We start from the raw sequence: 21,987 nt of genomic DNA on the forward strand, positions 1-21,987 counted from the left end.
TTCTCCAGAATCCTGGTATGCAGCCACCTTGTGGTATGAGTGCTGCAAAGATAACACAGAACATAAGCCATGGGGGGTGTGGGCACAAAGGCATACAAATCATCCAGAGCCAAAGGCTACATGGACAAAGACAAAATGGCGACTGGCTAATGGGAGGACCCCGCACATCTAAGGGCTGGCCAGCACCCGCTCGCCAAGGCCCACAGTACACAAATGAGACGTCTGCGTGGCGGTGCACTTATTTTAGGAAAAGGGCTCGTCTTGAAAACATGGGCCCTGTTTATGCAAGGCCAGTAATGTGTTTCAGATTACAGGGGGTTGTGCGGAAATTCTTGTGGCGAGACTGGTCTTTTCATTGCTGAGGGAGGGAGAGAGTGAGAGAAAGTGGGAGGGACTTTTTCATATATGTGTCCACGCAAAGGACCTTGTGGGGAGAAGACATTTTTTCAGGGTTACGGTGCCTTCTCTTGGTCTTTTGAGGGTCTGAAAATGACAGCTAGGCACGAGCTAAGACCGAGAAGGGGAGACGACTAAAGAGGAGGCAGAGGAGAAGGCACTGCGCAGAGCCTGGCGTCAATTATTCTCGGGCACAACACAGACCGCCTGTGCTGAAGGTAGGAAATGCAATGTCTCACTGCCCTTAGTGAGAAAGGTTCCTTCTCCCCCCCACCAGACTCTCCCTGGGGACTCATTTTACTCTCGCACACATGGAGTAATGGAGAAAACCTTTTTATATGATGCATCTGGGGAGAGACAGGACTTCTCATCAAAGCACCCAATCCCTCTTTCCCAGTCATTTTCTCCACGGCTCCTGGTCTGGTGATGGAATGATTTGCCGTACCCTGCATATTTCTTTTCCTGTGGGCCGCAGGGCAGAGAGAGGCTGTGCGGCGGGGCACAGGAGATTACGTAAAACTAAACAGAGAGAAAAGCCCACAGTTCAGTTCAACCCCATCTATAAATACTTTCCAGGGGTTCATCTGAGAAAAAAAAAATGCACCGCAACAATGAAAATTTGAAATAAGACAGCGTGTATTAAATCAGGGTTTGGCCAGTAATGTTTGAGCTAAATTTAACCGTGTGCTGTGGAGATCGGCACCGTCTTGTAGAACGATGTGTTCTGAGCAGGAGTTTGTTTTTGTGAGGGGAGGAACAAAAGCCTGAGCACAAGCGAGGCTTGGGCGGGGAGGGGCTGACCCTCTGCCAGGGAGGACTGGACCAGTATATTTGCTGAAATGAGAACATGGAATGTACAGCAGTCAGGGGGGCGGGGGGGGAAGGTAGCGATGCAGACGACCAGGGTCACATGACCGCTGGTCGTGCAGGAGAAACTGCGGCCGCTCTGTTTACCAACGCTGTCCAAACAGGAAGAGTGAACTTTGACCTCCCCTCTCACTCCATTGCATCTGCTCTCTCCACCTGATCCACGAGGAGTCTTTCATAGCTGTGTTTCCATAGTGAAATTGTGAGGCGGCACCCGTGAGGCGGTTTGTGCATTACATGTTAGGCCTAAGTGGATCTACAGCAATGGCACACCTAAAATGCTAGTCGTCTAATTGTCCTGCATTTTCAGGGTAGTTAAATCCTTCAGATTGAAGGAAAATGGATATCCGCACATTGGATGATAGCTCCCAATATTTTATTGACTAAAAAGCAAAGCAAAGAAAAGTTTCAAACCAACAGGGTCTTCGTCAGGCTTCATTGGCCTGATGAAGACCCTGTTGGGTTGAAACGTTGCTTTGCTTTTTAGTCAATAAAATATTGGGAGCTATAATCCAGTGTGCGGATATACATTTTCCTTCAATCTTCACATGTACTTTTATCCTGCACCTGGCCAAATAACTGGTTGGATGTGCACACAGCTACTCTACTGTGCTAGTTAAATCCTTCATCCATGTGTGGGATATCACCTTACTTTGGTGCTCTACTTTAACAGTACCTGCAACTGTTACACAACACACAGACCTTTAGACTTAACATCATGAGCAGCAGACAAAACACACAAGTACAAGTAGAGTGCTTCAGGGACACTGCAACTGAGAACGTTAGCTGGGGATACTCTCAGTTTCCACTGTTTCATTTGGAGATTCGCTGAGATTAAAACTTAGCCGAGAACATTACCTTCTCCTCTCAGAGTGTCCTGTTAGCACCGGGCTGACAAATATGCTCTATTGCATAATGAAATGGATCACCTTTTCAATTTAGAGAGTAAAAGTATACATAGGCAAAACGGAGAATCGCTTATGTCTGCGGCACCATTCTTCAGTAACTTCTGCTCTTGGAATCATCTCTTTATGTTTTTACATCTGGAGGCAAGAATAGCCTACTGATGGCTAAAGCACAAACCTTCACTCATTGTTTACCTACAGAGAATTTTATTCATATTTAAATGGTAAATGGACTGCATTTATATAGCGCTTTTATCCAAAGCGCTTTACAATTGATGCCTCTCATTCACCAGAGCAGTTAGGGGTTAGGTGTCTTGCTCAGGGACACTTCGACACGCTCAGGGCGGGGATCGAACCGGCAACCCTCCGACTGCCAGACAACCACTTTAACCTCCTGAGCTATGTCGGCCCATTTAATTTTTTATATACTCTCCTTCACCTTTATAGTACATGTACATGATATATACATTTACATATAATAATTATTCGCGCTAAAGCAACTATTCTAATAGTTATTCTTGTTAAGCTTCCAGAAACTACAACCTCTGATAATGCCCTTCTGTCTCCCATGTGCACAACCGTGCAAAAACGTGTACTACAGGCTGCAAAAATGAGGCAGTGGGGAAAAGACAATTACGGACTTCCGTCTGTCTTATCTAAAATTTCATGAAAACCCAATGTTGTCTTGGTCAGGTAAATAAGTTAACATGTCAAGACAACCCCATGCCCATAACGTGATATGATTATAGTCAGTCACACATATAGTTTGATTAAAATTATTAAGATTTTTGGGTAAACTTATTATTTAACACTGATCATTTAATCAAACAATGGTCTGAGGTGATGAAATTCCATCTCTGACAGCTGTCTGTGACAGTAGACCATGACATCACATCATCATCCATAAGTTTGGAATGGATCACAAGAGCATGAGCATCCCCAAAAATATATAGAGCCAGCTGCTGATTCTTTCACTCTCAAAACCAGCATCCGAGTGGCATGGTTATTGTGGTGGATGACTGCTTGCCCAACGAAGCTGGCACACCCAGCCAATGGCAGAGAAGAATCAATACTGAAATGTGGGATGAGATGCCCTGTCACTGCTCCATTCCAGATCATTGGGTGCATCATTTTAGCAATGTACAGAACGATTATTTTGCTATCCTTAGACGAGCAAATTATTTGTAACATGAAACAGTATAAGAAAAATGCTTTAGAATTCATATGTACAAAACCAACAAAATGCTTCAGAATTCATTTGTGCGGAATGAACTGTGTCAGAATTCAGTTGTGCAGACTGAACCAAGTGCTTCAGAATTCAGTTGTGCAGAATGAACTAAGATCTTCAGAATTCAGTTGTGCAGAATGAACTAAGATCTTCAGAATTCAGTAGTGCAGAATTAACTAAATGCTTGAGAATGCAGTTGTACAACAGTGAGGAAATGAATGGAATAGCATTCACAAGAAACCTCCAAAGAGCAGGCGTTGAATAAATCTGATCATTTGTTCAGGAAGTATAATCCTCCTTGCCTTCATGATACCGTCCATTGGCCTCTGAGTGGCATGATCTGGGGAACATGCAGTCCTTTATCACTGTGTTCTGATAAATGATTGATAAATATGAGGCTTACGTGCAGGCTTTCACTTTTTGGCTGATAACATCAACATGGCAAGAAGGTTCTTCCACCAAAATGGTATTGGATTGTCTATATCTTAACCTCCACAGTCGTGAAGTTTTAGACACAATAAAATATTAATGTATAGACAATACCCACAATTCCTCAATGAAGCGAGGAATTATTCATTTGCAATTCCATTACAGCAACAGACATTTTTTCAGGAGAAATTATTCAAGTATCATTCAGGACATCTGTTCACTCAGTCTCAATGGGTCCTCCCAGTGACACAGAATCTCTGAAAAGCACAAAGGAACACTCTGGAATTATATGGTGGATTTTTTTCCACAACTAGTTGTTGGACAAATACAAGAAAAACTGCCACTCATTCCAAGATGTTCCGCAATTTCTCACCAAACAGACTTTGAAGCAAGCTTAAGTTTAATACATTTAGTCACTTAAAAATAGGGCTGAGATGATTAGAAACTTTGAGGAATCGATGAAACGGAGAAAAAAAATTATTGACAAATAACGATTTTTTTGTTATTTGAATTGAAAACGTATTCAGCTATTGAATCCTGTAGTTTTTGTTTGCCCCAGAGGCATTAGTCACCACACTGAACACTACGACTGAATTGTATTATTTGAACAAACATGGGCATAACTCCTTACTGACTCGAGAGACCAAACAGCTTTATTTTTTTTACTAGAGACGTTTAATGGCTATCATATACAAATGAAATTGTTAAGCATTAGTCACTACTAAACATGTGAAACTAGATGAAATCTCATAAAAATAACGTTTTTTGTTAAAGTATTCGGTTAAACCATGTTCTGTTTGCATTTAGAGTTGCACGGTAGTACAAGGCTAAGCCAAACTATTTCAACTAGCCTATAGTAATTATATAAATGATCACTCAAAGTTCACATCACAGAAAGATTCTTTATTTTTAAATGCGGCGAAAACTACCACCATGTGAAACTTTGAACAAATGGATATAGCTTGAAAGCATCTTTGTTTTTGTTCAGAAAGAGACTTCAGTAAACATTCTTTGGTCTCAAACAGGACCTGAATTTGTTTACAATCTGTCCTGCCTTACTGATCACCCTTTCGGAAGGGACAGATACTGTATGCTTCTTGGCAGAGCCGTGCCTAAGCACCTGAGGTGATTGTTACAGAACCATAAACTACTAGTGTTTGGATAAGCTTAGCATGCAGAACATTTATTTATGTAAGAAAAAAGTTATAAATTATCTTGCTTATCGATGTTGCGGCATTTCCAACAATTATTAATACACTGATATGATTGACACTGGGTGGTCCCAGCCATACTTAAAAACATATCAAAACCGTGTTACATTAAACAGAAATTCACTCAAAAAATGTTCACACAACTCCTCATTATTAATCCAAAAAAAGCAAAATCTTTCACAAAACAAATAATGGACTTGGCAAGCTTCCATTCAGTTACAACCCAGAGTAGAAATTTGAATGGCGCTTCACCCTAAAAATATAGGCTACGTGGCATTAGTTCACCATGCATCCCTCTCGTCTTTGACTGGCTTCTGAACTAGCGTTCAGAATTCTATACATATAATTGAGCAAGGTGGGTCCCATGATCTCCCATTCCCCTCCACTGACCCTACTGCACGGACCTGTCCTGATATACTATAGGTTCAGTCACTGGGACTGCAATGGCATTGGGAGTCAATGAATCCCTCAAGATAATATGCCAGTTCAGAATAGAGCCCGACCGATATATCGGTTTGCCCGATATATTGGCCATTATTTGACTTTTTTTTAACGACATCGGGATCGGCAGTTATGCAGCCAATTTTTAAATAAGTATAATAAACAAAAAAAAAACATTGATTATTTATCTGTACTTGTCTGTTCGAACGTTGTAATTGCTATTTACTAGAATTATTCAGTAGATGAGCTCTAATACGAGTGTGAACTGCAGCAGCTGACGCGCTACTTCTGTAACAAGACATTTCACTCGTGCCTCTTCCAATATTCTCCACTGCAAGACTTGTCTGCACAGATTCGATTGCCGCAATAAAGGTATGTATATTTAGTGAAAGTTTTTATACGTTTCACTAAATTATACGACCACTATGTTTATCAATCTTCATTATCAAGGGAGCGAGCTAGCTAACATATTTGGTTCACTTTAGCAAGCTAGCTGGCTAGCAAGCCTTTATGAAGTGGCAGTGAGGACATTTCCAGAGGACATCGGTGTATTCTCAAATAAATAACCAGCCAAAATAAAATGGTGATTGAATGCATCACACATTTGTTTTTTTTATCTGAGATAATGATATTAGCTACTATATGATGCTGTGTCAATAGCCAACGCGTTATTGCAAGCGAGTGTGTCATCAAGTCACGCGTCATCGTAGCAAGCTAACCAGACAGTAAAAACGCCGATAAAACACTTCTGGCGTGGATCATTTTAAGCCATGTTATCTAGCTTTGTCGTGATAACATGAGAGAAGGATTGCTGTTCGAGAAGTGAATCAACCAACACTTAGCGCAGGCAACCTGCAAGAAAGCGCATTGTAGTTTTTTTCACCACCGAATTCTTATGGACATGCCTCACGTTACGTATTTCATCTAGTCAATTTAGTTTCATCTAACGTTACACTTGATACACTCATTAGCTCCGCTAGATAAAGTCTTACTCTTTGAGATCATGTAGTAGGAATAAAATAAGAAAATATAATTCATTTAACTTACTGAGAATGAATAATAAGAAATAATGAGGCTATGTCAACAGCTAATGCGTTATTGCAAGTGAGTGTGTGTCAGAGTGCGTCAGATCGCAATGTAGTTTTTTTCACCACCGAATTCTTATGGACAGGGAAGCTTGCTAGATAAAGTCTTACTCTTTGAATAAGAAAATATAATTCATTTACTGAGAATATATACTAAGAAATAACAATAACAAATTAATAACAACAACAACAATAATAATATTCATAAAAATACATGAAACTGGAAAACTGATTTTTTTTTAATTAATTTTTTTATAGATGGCTGGAAAAGAAAGGAGTAAAAGCAACGTGTGGAGTTATTTTGAATTCACACCACTTGAAGATAGTGTTAATATATATATTTAATTTAATATAGCCTACATTTTTTATCTCTCAAAAAGTTATTTGTGTGTTTATTTTTATTTATTTGTTTGCTTATAAGTTAAATGTTCTCAAATATAGAAACTTTGATAAAATATAAGTTTTTCAAATTGATTCGAAAATGTTGCACTTTTTGACAAAATATCGGTCAAAACATAGGTAATCGGTGGGCTAGGACTCTCCAAAATCGGGATCGGCATCGGACCCAAAAATCTGGCATCGGTCGGGCTCTAGTTCAGAATAACAATGTAGTATGAAATATTTAAATATAGTATTGGAAGGAGCACTAACAACTGCCACTCAAGTGGATGAAGAAGTGAGAGAACAGCACATCATTTCATACAATACGGAAAGAGTGGGAACACCCAAGAGGAAATTTGAGCTTAAGATAAAACTGGTATTTTAAAAAAGTATGTACATTAAAATGGGGAAAAACAAAAAACTGCAAGTTCTGAACTCCGGAAGGCATAGCTCCTGCTTTAAAACATACACAGGGTTTAAATAATAAACACACTGCTAAATCATAAACATGCTGCTTCTTTCTACACAGTTTCTAAGGATTTGTGTGGAAAAGAGAGGACATCCTATACCCCTGAAGAATTAACTTATGCTGCCCGCACTGTGAGTAAGTGCTGTTAAAGAAACACAAACCCCCATGGGATGACTGTGTCATCGGCTGCTGCTACTGTGTAATTCGGTTCACAGAATTCGTCATGGCTTACAATGGGTTGTTGTCCAATATCTCCACTACACTGTTTAAAAGGGGGAGTACAGAAGCCTTTTTAGGCCCAATAAATCAAGCGGTTTCAGTCAAAACCATTTTGTTGTACTTTTTCTATAAACGTTTTGCATTTCTGCACATCTTATCTTGGGAATAACGCCCATCTCTTCTCAGATGGTTAAACATAAGTCATCTTGAAGTGACTGCCCTGCCAAGATATTAATGACTTTTACTTGTGCTTCTCCAAGGGAATACCATTCTTATGTTCCATGTTTATGCTGCTCTACATAAAGACACACAGAAAAAAATGTTTTAAGCACCAGGGGGGAGATGATACCAGAGAATACCTTACCTGTGCACTGGGCTGATCTACAAACATATTTGTGTCGAATACTGTTAGCAATCAGTTTGCCTTGGAAACACCTTTAGCAACCACCAATGTAAAAGCAGATATACAAGCAGTGTTAGAGCATTGGATTTTATCAGAAGTCTAAAGGTTTTCCACTTATCTACAGTGCACTGTTCCAAACATTGAAGCTCCACGATTTTGTAAACTGCCCTGTAAAATGTGTTAATAAATACCACATACTGCAGTCAGTTTTATGGATGCTCTAACATTTCTCACATGCGATGTTGTATAGCAACATAATGTTGTGAAACATTATGCCATGAGCACAATGCTGTGAGGGATCCACATGTTTAAAAAAAATAATAAAAAAAAGCTTTTCAACCTCCACAGAGATTACAGTGACTGAAAGAATATCCCATGGAATAAAGCAATGCTGCAAATAACTGAGGATTACAATCTCACTCAATCCTGTGAGATTAGGATGCGAGTCCTGGACTACAATCCACGATGAACTTGATCTGAATAACATCAGCCACTAGGCATTAAAGGCGACCATTATTAATAGCAGTCCATGTTTCCTAAAAGAGGACTCTGACTGAGCCCCAAGGAATGCGTTAAAACAGGAAAATGCCAGTAAGAAGAGCCAGCCAGCTGCTGAGCATCCCTGATATTTCCTTACTGTCTCAATCCTTCCTGACAGTAGGCTCTGAAATTAATGCTGATCCCCACTGCCAGATGTTCTGAAGGAAATGACTTCTGATGAACACTGGTGCTGATTAACTTTGAAAATAAAAGGGATCGACTTCTTGTGAATTAGGTTAGGCTACTATTTAGATTAGGGTCACAGACAAAGGATACGTTTTTTATGTTAACATTAAGAGAGGCAAACTGTTTACATGACTTTCAGGAAACTGCCCACACGTCAAAGGCGTTGTCTGCTATTTTATCTCAAGGATCAGAATTAGAGAAATGCCACACTAATTGTTTTGGAATGGTTCACTGGTTTGCCAACATGTTTGTAGCAGACCGAGGAAAAGATAAACCAGAACTTCCATATAAAGGAATGAGTTCCATGACTATCAGATTATATCCATACTGTCCATCATACGGTAGGATCTGAAATGATGAACACAAGTTGTGGACAAAAGGGAGTTTTCCAAACAAGGGTGATGTGCTCATACCAGATTCAACAAGAAAAGAGGTTGAGAAGTATTGGCTGATAAGACTTCCCGTAAATTTTTCTTTTTTACAGGAAGAAATCTTAGTAACTGCTTGCACAATCTCTAAATATGGATTGCCTTTTGTTCATATCTACAACATTTATCATTTTATTTGGGTTCTTCGTCTTAAATTCCAATATTGCTCATTTATGTGAGGATCAAAGTTTGTACACTGTTTTATACTTCCCTTTTATTAACACTGTTATCTTTATCCATTGCATGCTCTTGATTGCAGAAACAACAGGCTGAAAGGTTCCCATCTCACCTGAAAGATTCTTTCGGAACAGTTGGGAAAAGAGTGGAGTCCATGGCTAAACATGGGTGAGCCCAATGAACTGTTCTTACTGGGCAGCAGCTGGCCCAGACTTTTCCACAGGCTCTGCCACTTCCACAGTGTTATACTTAGAAGGCACATTCCCAGCAGTCCGAGCAAAATGTTTAATGTGAAGTTAAACTGAGCGGACGCGCTGTGCAAACTACTAAGGGCAACCGAGGAGAAACGCAAAGACACTGTTTTTTACACGGCCTGCGTTCATACTCGGTCCAATACATTCATTGGTTCACTAGGGGGTTTGTTGACTGCTAACTGAACATGACCAACGCGAACCAGCTTTCCCATTTTCCCATGAAAAAGCACCATAAAACGCATGCTGTCAGGAGGCGAAAGGTCACAGAGATCTCGGCAGCCATGTGCAGCACAATGCTAGCCGCTCTGGGTGGCCTGTGTCCCCCTCCCTCACGCCTGGACACAGATGTGAAAAAGGGGCGGGGCAGGAAGTGTCCCTTGGCCACGCCCTCTGCTAGCAGAGGCCTATGCTGGCTGCGTTGACCTGAAAAGGCCCGCTGGAGGAGAGAGCAAATCAGGCAGAGCTGGGCGGGGCTTAGAATAGAGCTAGCAACCACTGGCCACAAACTCTCCCTCCCTCAATTCATGGTCATGCATCACTTTTTTCTAAGCGTCTATAATTAAAATATGCTCGGTAGAAAATCAGCATGGTAGAATTGAGCTGCGGCTCTAAAATGGTGCTTTAGCTGTAATAGTACTACTGCTTTTGCTATACTTAGCCTACATCCCTAAAGGGGGCATGCTAAATGACATGATAATACTACATTAAAACAACAGCTTACTGATGCCAACAACAATGGAAGATACTTCTAAGTTTTCAATTTCAATTTCACTTTATGATCGCTAAACCGTAGTCAACATGGAATATTTTGTGAAAAGACACGTGAAATGACAGTAAATCAAAAGCAGTGAAAAATCTGGGAAAGTAAACGCAGTCATTCCGTGTGCCCCAAGACGCAGATAACAGACAGCCTGTACAAATCCACACAGCCGCAGCTGGTGCGCTGCTGATCTTCTGGGGGCCAGCTAATCTGTGGTAGCCCCGTCCTGGCCTTTTGGCAGCACTAGTCACAATGGACAGGCGCTGCTCTGTTGCTGCTGCTGCTCTTCTGGGCTTGAGGTGGGCAGTGGCTGAGCAGCGTGGCTCCATCCGGCCCCTCTTGCACAGAGTCCCACAGTGAACAATGCCTTCTCTATACCTCCAGCCAAAGAACATGATGGGGAAAGAATATTGGCGCAACACCATCACCTTCAATCTCTTGCTAAATAAACATAAAAACATCATGGGCTGGATATGGGTCCAAGTAAAGAGATTCAAAATTTTTGTAAATACGCTCTATCCCTCCCTTTTCGCCCAATCATATTCATCATCAGCGCTCATTGCTGCAACCTCTGCTATGGATTCAGGAGAGCACAGACGATCAGTCCGCGCCACTTCTTTTCATGTTGCAGTCTATAAGTCATGCTTGCACAGATGCAAGTCGGAGGATGACAGTTCACGTGCAGCTCAATAGGCGAACGGCAAACACTTGATTGGTCAGCAGGGGTCGTCCTGCACGTGACGAGACACTGTTGTCCTGGCTGACTGAATCCCTTCATTACTTGGGCAGCCCTTGCGCCAACTGTGTGCTGCCCACCAGGGATGCCAGACAAAGTTAGCACTGCATGATCTGGATTAAAAACCAGACCATGGAGCCGATACACTAGAATAGTGCCTTAACAGGATGAGGCACCCAGCAGCCACTGAAAATGTCATTTTTCTTTCTTATTTTTCAAAGATCTCTGACTTCAAGCCATGGGCAGAAACCATACTAGGCAATGCATGTATCCTGTGATGGGTTCAGAGTTTTTCTCCTCTGGAAGTAGTAATGCCATACAGTATCAGGCAATACTAACGGCGTTGGTAGTTTATGTACAAAACAGATGTCATTAGGGAACAAAGAGATAGGCCCTCACAGAGAGGACAGACATGCATACCCAGTCAAGGCCCCAGAGGGTATTTAAACAAGGCTTCAAGACCATTGCGTGGAGGGTTGCTGTACCGTAAACTTGTGTTGTATTTCAGTGACCTTCCCACTGGCCAGTGTGATTACAATAAACTTTTAGTTTCTTCAGTAAAGTGTTTGTTGTCTTGGTGAGTTCCTGCATCCTCCTGACTTTGACTCCACGGAAAGAAGCTGGGTCCTAACACCTGTTTCCCACTTTTCCAGCCCGGACATTTTTGAATGGCTAACACATAAGGTCCCACCAGAGAAATTAAACCTCAGTACACCCTCACAATGGCCAACACGTCACCTTCACATGGTAAAGAACCTGCACAATGGAGTTTTGATTCAAGTCCAAAAAGACAAATCATTAACTTCATCCAGATCCAGTTGGAAATGCAAAACCTGATCTTGCATTACTGCTGAACAAGACTGTTTCAATGCATAATTGGCCGTTGGGTCACAAAGGAAACTGTGCACTGCCCGCCAGGGATGCCAGATAAAGTCAGCACTGGAGAAATCAGTCAGCGGGTTGACACCAGTTATACACCAGGTACCTACAGACCACAAATGAATGAATGACATAATCACTACAGTTCAACTGTTTGCCTGTGCAGCAACATGGTTGTGGGCTGACGCCAACACATGTTTTGAAGAAGAGCATGTGCTTGTCTGCGTGCTCCCAAGTTGATGGAGGAGGCAGCAGCGTTGAATCCAGTATATAAATACAAGTGACATTCCAAAACAGAAAAGAATACAACTATGAGACCAGTCTTGTCTCTGCTAGTGACAAGAGCTCTTTCTAAGGGAATGCCAATCATATTACACATACCATTGCAATGCCCAGAACAATTCACTTTAAAATGTTCCAAGGGTGAACCTGCAATGACAAAACCCAGAGTTCCAGTGTTCGGTCTAAGCTGGGGCCAAGTACGCACTTGAAATGCCTTAAATTTTTCAGGTGACAGTAAAATAAATGAATAGACTACTGAATATTGCAGAGAACCTAAACCAAAATGAGGGCCAAATACCAAATAAAAAAAAAACTGGTTCAAAACCTTGCTGAAATTATAGACTTTCATTTTAATTTGACAATATTCACAAATGGACTTTATGTCCAAAGGATTAAAGTAACTAAAATAATAACTGTATGACCCGAGTTTAGTTTGGGTGGATGTGGCAAGCATTTTTTAATCAGGATAATAAAGTACAGTAGATTTGAATAGACTATCACAGACATGCTGTGTTGACTACCCAATTCACAGTCATTTTTAAGTACATTAATTTTCCTCCAGAAAACTTACATCTTAAGTGGCAAATTTATAGTGTCATAAAACAACCCTGGTGTTCATTATTAGGCATAAAAAAGAATAGTCTAATGACCATATACTTTAAAAAATATAGCCTAATCGTGGGAGACCAAAAAGGGGCCATTTTAAAATCACAGAACTTGATTCATATAAGCTAGAATAAGCTTGAGCTTCCAGTGTTTCTTCCTGTCATACACAATCATTAACAACAGCAAAACAAAGAGGAGATTGATTCCAAGGTTATGAATACAGGGTGGTGAGTGTACTGATCTTGCTAAACTGATAGGAGCAGTGTTGACGAAACAGGTACAGTCAGTTCAGATTGAATCGGTATTCACACCACACAGCTCAGGATTCCAGTCAAACAGGTAATTCAAACTGACAATGACATGATTTTCTTTCTTATTTTTAACCGTGACCTGAACTTCACTGAGCAAAGGTATTCTACTTTAGAAAAGGAAATGACTTAGCTTGTTGTTAAATGTCCCTGTCTCCTCTTTTATATCATACAGCATTTGCATCTGCTTGGAGGAATAAATCTGTATGATAGCGCCGATTACAAGGCCATTTTCACATACAAAATTCCACTGCATTCAAAACAAACAAACATAGTTTATGTTGTAGATTATGTTTATACATAAGTCTCAAGCATAGCAAATACACCGCAACTCTTGCCCACCTTAACATTTGAAATGTATTTGCACGTTTGCCTTAAATCACTCTTTTAACCCTTGCCAAGGAACTTCTAAGAAATGTATGGGTGAATAACCCTTTTCTTTCTACCATATCTCCAGTCAGGACACACTTCACAGTGCTGTGCACTTCTTGTAATAGGTGGTGTTTTTTTGTGAATTTCTTTAAAGCATTACTGCAAATACAACAGCCTTTTGGGAGAAAATGCAGCTCCAGACATGCTATTCCCAGCCATATCTATAATCTCTCAAAATCTGATCTGATTGGCAAATCTCATGCCACGATGCAACCATTTCCTTTCCCATGTGGTTTTTAAATAACCTTGTTAAAGCAGCAGTTACATGCCTTACATGCATGCTTGAAATTAAATTCCATATTTTCAGGTAACAAGACTGAATTTTGTTCAACAGTGAACTACTTTGACACAGTTCTTCAAGCAGTGGAGTCACACAACACCAAAGGAGACCACAGAACACCTTCACACAAATGCGTATATTGCATATCAATTTTCATACAAGTATGTAGTTCCATGTGTTCAGTCCACTGGGCAAAAAGATCCAGGTCTCCATCACAACAGATGACATCATTGCAACTGGGCGTACCTGAGCTTGGTTACAACAGCACCTTGACTAGATGAGAGGCCTTCACTAAGGAAGTCCATAACAAGGCTATGGCTAGCCAAAATTCCCATTTTTAAAGAACTCATTATTTAATCTCCTCACTAACTGCTGTGTGAGAACACAGGACTGTCAGCAAAAAGAAAAAAAGAGAGCTAATGTAGTCTACTACAAGCTGTATTCCCAGCTGAGAGGTCTATGTATGTTTATGTATGTGAACACATAAAATGTGCACTGGACAGCATGTACAGAAGAACTCTGGCAGCAGTTCAGCTCAGAGGAAACTGACCTGGGACTTACAATCCTGTACAACTGTGCAGCTACATGTACCTAATAAGACCTTTCACTGCCACGTTTCTGGAGTTACAGTACACTGAAGGTTGAAGCTAGTGCAGCAACCCATGTCAGGTTTCAGCCACAAAATCAGCGTAATAATCAATAATCAGCGTTTTAAGGTGTTCTCATGCCCATGCTCAAGAAAGACCACCTGAGAAGAAAAATGGACTGCTCTCTTGTAATGGACATTTCAAAATCCAGATGCACATCACATTTTTCAGTGAATATTGTGTGGGGGAGAAATTCACAATCTACCTCGCTGGAGGACAAGCTTTCTTAATAATGCTCCGTGAAAGCACAACAGTAAAATACATAAGGAACCAAGAATGTAAATAATGTACCTCCCTTCCTACACATTAGACCTTACTGACAGCAAACTGAGATAAAGGAAAATGGCCTTTGGAATTGGTTTTCATATTTAGTTGACACTAGTCTCTCCCCTCGAAAAAGGTTTGCATTGTCAGACTAATAAAATTTTATCACACTGACATTTTCTATTAATTCCACTAATTAATTCCACTATGTTTACTGTTTGCACTATGTTTATTTTATGTTTACTGTTATGTATCATCAGACCAAAGCAAATTCTTTGTATGTGAAAACCTACTTGGCAATAAACCTGTTTATGATTCTGAAACCATCAGTGAATCAATACAAACTGCTATTCTCTCCTGATATTTTGATAGCGTATGGTACGTATTTAACGATGCGAGAATCGTAATAGGTTAGGAAGCTGAACGATGACTCGTATGGATCCCTTAAAGGTTGCCCACATGACGAACTGGTCCTCTCCATGCTTTTGTCTCCACGGTTGGCTACTCCTGCACATTGAAACTACAGAGAAGAACGAAACAGAGAACACATGCCTACCTGAGTTTGAGGTTAGTCATGAATTCCTCCAAGGAAACATTGTCGAGAAGCACAAAATCCGCCTTTCCAAATTCCAAACTCTCGTGTTCAGCCATAGTAGCCTTCTATTAATGGAAATATTATCTTTAAAAACTTTCAAAACTCCCGGCAAAATGTTTTACAAACGTCCGACTACAGCAAAAGTAAACAATTTATGTAGCAGTTTATGTAAAACGTAAACGCGTGTCAATAACCATTGTTTGTGTGTATCCATACACCGTGATATGCGGTAAAAAGATACCCGCAAAATAAATAATAATGTTAATTTCCCTAGTTTCTGAGGGAAATGCAGTTAGAAAGTGCTAGCAGTAGCTTGCTATCGATTTCTAAGTTCCCTTATTTCCTGAGTTAAACTACTGCGGTTCGCCCAAGTATTGAAAATAAATTGGCTACATGAAGGAATTTAACTGTCCGTTTCTAAAAAGTGGTACCGTAACTCCGTTATAATTCTCATGTTCCTTGCTATTCCATTTGCTTGAAACTATTACAGCCACCCGGTCCTGACCATTCTAACGCACTACTGGTACTGGTCCCCAATTCACCTGAGCACGGGAAGACTGCGCAACTACCGTAAGTACTGTATAAGAGGAGTCTAAACTAAGAATGTGGCGAAGAAGGTACAATATAAAATGAGCTCATTACAGTGGGGCTTAATTGTTATCAATGAATACAATCTACTACTACAACTACCAGACTACCAAAATGAACGTTATAACATAAGAGTTACTAACCGATAAACGTAGGCTATTTAACATTTTACTGACGCTGCTGGAACCGTGACCATGAGCCAATGCTGTAGTCGAAGTGGTATCGCGACTTAATATTTTTATATGTTCTTATATTGCTGTTCATCGCTGTAAAAGAACATTGAAAAATAAAAATGATTAAACATAGCATAATACAAGAGATTTGTGGGTGGATGTTGTCAGATGTTTACATGTACAGTGTGAGAGCTGAACGTGTGCCACCTTGCGGACTAAAGTGGCATAAAAAATCTGTACGAAGTTCATGTAGAACGAATACCAGCCGTTACTGTAAAAAAAAAAAGTTTAAGAGACCCTGCAACAGCATAATTCTTTCTGTTACACTAATCTACACCACCATGCTTGCTATAGTTGATATTTGCTATATATATATATATATATAGCAAATATCAACTATATATATATATATATCCCACTTTATTAGGTACACCTTGCTAGTACCGGATTGGTCTTCTGCTGCTGTAGCCCATCTGCTTCAACGTTCAACATGTTGTGCGTTCAGAGATGCTCTTCTGCATACCTTGGTTGTAATGAGTGGTTATTTGAGTCACTGCTGCCTTTCTATCAGCTCGAACCAGTCTGGCCATTCTTCTCTTGCCTCTTCCATCAACAAGGCATTTTCGCCCAGAGAACTGCCACTCAATTGATATTTTCTCTTTTTCAGACCATTCTCTGTAAGCCCTAGAGATGGTTGTGCGTGAAAATCCCAGTTAGATCAGCAGTTTCTGAAATACCAGCCCATCTGGCACCAACAACCTTGCCACGTTCAAAGTCACTTAAATCACCTTTCTTCCCCATTTTGATGCTTGGTTTGAAGTTCAGGAGATCGTTTTGACCATGTCTACATGCCTAAATGCGTGATTGAGCTGATTAGATATTTGTGTTAACGTGCAGTTGAACAGGTGTACCTAATAAAGTGGCCGGTGAGTGTATATCCCTCCTTTTAATTTCATGCAGTTATTCATTCTACAAAACTCCATATTGTTGTTCTGTACCGTCCTCCAGGTCCACTCGGCTGCTTTCTGGATGAGCTGGACACTCTACTGAGCTCCAGATCCTCTGATGACCTGACCGCATATCACACCTTGTTGGCAACTTTCATATCTGCCCTAACATTGGCTATGACCTAATTTTTCCAGCCGAAGATCAGTGCATGCCTCTCTAACCCACATAAACTGTTCTCCACCTTCTCTTCCCTCCTCATTCCCCCTCCACCCCCATCTCCCTCTTCTCTTTTCACAGATGACTTTCTGGCTGCCTTCGAAGGAAAGGTGGCTAACATCCGGAACTTCTTTGCCCATACAGTGAGCCCCCCTACTCCCCGGGACAAACCCACGTCAAGACTGACCTCCTTCAAGAGGCTGGAGGACTCTGATGTACTCCAAGTCATCACTTCTCATTGCGCAACCACCTGTTCACTTGACCACATCCCATCTACAGTCCTCCAGTCCATATCCGGCGAGATCCTTCCCTATCTGTCCTCTATTGTTAATACCTCCCTTGCCTCTGGCTAAGTTCCTTCTGATTTTAAGATGGCTTGCATTATCCCACTCCTTAAGAAACCCACCTCAGACCCCTCTGATATAATGATCTATCAAACCGTATATGTAATGTTATATTAATAGGTAAATAATAGTCTCACAATCAGGTGTCTGTTAAGTGCAGCTTTACTCAAGTATGATCAAGTTACAACAACTTCACAACAGCTGTCAACCATCAGTCAATCCAACCTGTCTTTACGACAGCTACTGTTATCAGTACAGTATGCCTCTACCTTTTTTGTCCAAAACCCTTGAGCAAGCTGTGCTTAAACAACTAACTTCTTTTCTCCATCAGAAAAAAAAACTGCTAGACCCTCACCAGTCTGGCTTCCGATCCGGGCACTCGCCACTGCAAGAGCCTCTCCTCTGTCCTGATCCAGACCTGTCTGCAGCCTTCAACAGGGTTAACCAAAAACTACGCCTCTCCACCTTGGCTGAGGTGGGTATTTCTGGGACTGCCAGGTCACCTGGATGGGGTCTGCCTCTGCTCCTCATCCCCTTGTTACAGGAGTACCACAGGGATAAGGACTGGGTCCTCTGCTGTTATCCATATACACCAGATCTCTTGGTTCAGTTATTAATTCACATGGCTCCACCTATCACTGTTATGCTAACGACACACAACTCTTCTTCTCTTTCCCCCCCTCTCTGCCTTACAGGTTAATGATAAAATATATTCCTGCCAGGCTGACATCTCAACCTGAATGGCCAGCCACCACCTGAAGCTCAACTTCAACAAAACTGAGTTCTTCCCATACAAGACCTCCCTACTATGTGAGCTCTCAATCACAGTTGATGGCACCACAGTGACTGCCTCTCACTCTGCAAAGAGCCTGGGGGTGGTCCTGGATGACCACCTGGACCTCAAGGAGCACATCAAGGCAACATCACGGTCCTACAGATTCCTCCTGTACAACATCAGGAGGATTCGACCATACCTGACTACGCACTCCCCCCAGCTGCTTGTCCAGGCTATGGTGACCTCCCGTCTAGATTACTGCAACTCTCACCTTGCAAGCCTGCCAGCTTGTGCCATACAGCCACTACAGATGATTCAAAATGACGCTGCCCGAATCATCTTCAACCTTCCCAAGTTCTCCCACGTCACTCCTCTGCTTAGGTGACTCCACTGGTTACCGGTTGCTGCCAGGATCAGGTTCAAAGTCCTGACCCACGCCTACACTGCAGCCATCAGGACGGCCCCCGTCTACTTACAGGACATGATTCAATTCTATACGCCTACTCAACCACTCCACTCTACAGCAGGGCGCATTGCACCCCCTCCCATTCGGGTAAAGGGTTCTCACTCATCCCTATCACAGAGCTTATAATAATGTTCACTGCATGAACTGGACTGTGTTCTTGGCTATGAATAACAGTATGAAATGAGTATTGTACCTTATCGAACCTGTGTTTTGTAGTTGTTCCAATGACTTTGATATGCACTTTTGTACCTCACTTTGGATAAAAGTGCCTGCTAAATAAATGTTTTATATATATATATATATATATATATATATATATATATATATATATAGCAACGTTTAATCGGAAAACCCTGTCTTGTTGGATTGTTGAGTATTAGGCTACAGTTCACATTTTAAGACTTAAATTGCAGCCTATCCCTCATCATGTTAAACATCTGTCTGCTTCATGTTCCTGAAACCTCTGTAATATTATTTTTCATTACATGTTGATTCCAACAATTGTATGTTTACTTCAGGTAGGCAATTTTTCCTCCAGTTAGCCTTCTTTGTCTTGAAATTTGAATCTCAGACCATCTTTGGTCTTTGGTGCAAGTGCCTCCACCGCCTGCCCCTTCCTGCAGACATACCATCACTTTGAAGTGCCTGAAATGTGTAAATCTGACTGTTTTCATGGGTGTGAATAAAACTCCATTCTCTCCTCTAATCCAGAACTTCTGGCTCTTATTAAATCCCATGTGGTTTTCTTCTCTCACCCAGGGTACACTCCTTCACAACTCAAGCTCCTGAATTTCCCCCTGGGAAAAATAAAAATAATCGCTTCTATACTCTAGGGCAGTCAAAAGAAGTCTGTCTCACTTTGCAATATTCAGCCTGACCCAACATTTCTCAGAGTATTCCTAAGGAAATTATGCTGTCATTCTCGGTTCCTAACTAATTCCTTGAAGACACTTTTTTAATATCCGGTAAAACCATGGTATTTCAGTATTTCTAGGGATCAACTGCCAGGTTTTTCACTCCTTGGAGGGCATAAACCACATATTATGTAAGCTGTTCTGCCTGCCAGTCAAAGTCCAGATTCATCACAGAATCCTCCTCCAAACACAGGAATCTCTTCAGTCTTGCAGCCACCTATCTTTCTGATATGACTTAAAGTATATACTCAGACACACGTGCAGCACACTGAACCAGAGGAAGTATGATAGACAGGTGGTACCTTGAGACAGCACACCTGTTGAACACCACTTCATTAACCCTGCATAAAAAGCCCACTTTCATGCATGCCCTTCTGTGCAAAGTAAAGTGCTATTCAGGTTTTAGAGAAGTGCATGTGGCAAACAAACCTAGAAAACCTGGGGAGATTTAGCGAAACATTACATTTATTTAGCAGACGCTTTTATCCAAAGCGATGTACGAAAGTGCATATCATGGTCATTGGACAACTACAAAACACAGGTTCCATAAGGTACAATACTCATTTCGTACAGCTATTTCTAGCCAAGAACACAGTTCAGTTCAGGCAGTGAACACTATTCTGACCTAACTTATGCCAAACCAAACTAGGGAGAAGATCTCAGTCTACAATATTAGGACAAATACAAATTACAAAAAGTGTTGGAATGGGGGGACATGAGTGTCATGAAAGGGGGGATTTAAGGTGAAATGGAGTGCATAGTCAGGTATGGTTGAATCGTACAGATGTCGTACAGAAGGAAACTGCAGGACCGTGATGTTGCCTTGATGTGCTCCTTGAGGCCCAGGTAGTTGAGCAGGACCACCCCAGGCTCTTTGTAGAGTGAGAGGCAGTCACTGTGGTGTTATCAACCGTGATTGAGAGCTCACGTAGTAGGGAGGTCTTGTATGGGAAGAACAGCAGCTCAGTTTTGTTGAGGTTGAGCTTCAGGTGGTGGCTGGCCATCCAGGTTGAGATGTCAGCTTGGCAGGAAGATATTTTATCATCACCCTGTGAGGCAGAGGGGGGGAAGGAGAAGAAAAGTTGTGTGTCATCGGTATAACAATGATAGGAGAAGCCGTGTGAATTAATAACAGAACCAAGAGATTTGGAGTGTATGGATAACAGCAGAGGACCTAGTACAGATCCCTGTGGTACTCCTGTAACAAGGGGATGAGGAGCAGAGGCAGACCTCTTTCAGGTTACCTGGTAGGACCTATCTGCAAGATAGGAAGTGAACCAAGACAGGGCAGTCCCAGAAATGCCCATCTCAGCCAAGGTGGAGAGGAGTAGTTTGTGGTTAACTGTGTCGAATGCTGCAAACAAGTCAAGGAGGATCAGGACAGAGGAGAGGCGTGAGGCTCTTGCAGTGGCGAGTACCTCTCTCAGTCTTTGTTGAGTGCCCGGATCGGAAGCCAGATTGCTGAAGGTCTAGCAGGTTGTTCTGATGGAGAAAAGAGGTTAGTTGTTTAAGCACTGCTCGCTCAAGGGTTTTGGACAGAAAATGTAGAAGCGATATGGTTCAATAATTCTTTACATCAGACGGGTCCGAGGTGGGTTTCTTGAGGAGTGGGGTAACGCGAGCCATCTTAAAATCAGAGGGAACATGACCAGAGGCAAGGGAGGAATTAACAATGGAGACCAGATAGGGAAGGATCTCGCCGGATATGGATTGGAGGAATATAGATGGGATGTGGTCAAGTGGACAGGTGGTTGCACGATGAGAAGTGATGAGTTGTAGTACATCAGAGTCCTCCAGCCTCTTGAAGGAGGTCAGTGTGGCTGTGGGTTTGTCCCGCGGGTAGGGGGGCTCACTGGATGAAACGGGATTACTATGTTAACTAGATAACTGTTCTGAGTAAAGCCCGGAAGGTGGTGGGGGGCGTGGTTTGTGTGTTGGCTGCAGAGAGAGAGTGGGCGGGGCGGCTCTCGGACTCTGCGCCACAGCTGTTAGAGGTTGCTAATCAGCACCGCTCTTTAAATGTTTAAGTGTTTAACGATGTGCTGATTACCTTGACAGTGAGCATGGGTGTTTTAAAAGGCGTTCGCTGAGGCAGACGGGGGGCTGGTGACGGAGGAAGTACGGCGCTACGGCAAAAGTACTGTGAAAACCCATG

At 41.7% G+C, this 21,987-nt stretch overlaps 1 protein-coding gene and 1 long non-coding RNA gene across 2 annotated transcripts in view; one reads left to right on the plus strand and one right to left on the minus strand.

Annotated features, from left to right (window-relative positions):
* The window catches only part of myo1d (myosin 1D), a 95,985-nt gene extending 80,037 nt beyond the window's left edge, over positions 1–15,948 (minus strand). The window contains exon 1 of the mRNA XM_064321365.1: positions 15,370–15,948. Within this exon, the coding sequence (XP_064177435.1) occupies positions 15,370–15,464 (95 nt within the window). The 5' untranslated portion in view covers positions 15,465–15,948. The remainder of the gene's footprint in view (positions 1–15,369) is intronic.
* Positions 15,269–19,613, plus strand: LOC135247655 (uncharacterized). Its single transcript, XR_010328262.1, has 4 exons — positions 15,269–15,380; positions 15,899–15,978; positions 17,178–18,152; positions 18,373–19,613. It is a non-coding gene; the product is annotated as an uncharacterized LOC135247655 (long non-coding RNA).
* Positions 19,614–21,987: the final 2,374 nt, after the last annotated feature.

Source organism: Anguilla rostrata, chromosome 2 (assembly GCF_018555375.3).
Source record: "Anguilla rostrata isolate EN2019 chromosome 2, ASM1855537v3, whole genome shotgun sequence".
NCBI classification, from domain to species: domain Eukaryota; kingdom Metazoa; phylum Chordata; class Actinopteri; order Anguilliformes; family Anguillidae; genus Anguilla; species Anguilla rostrata.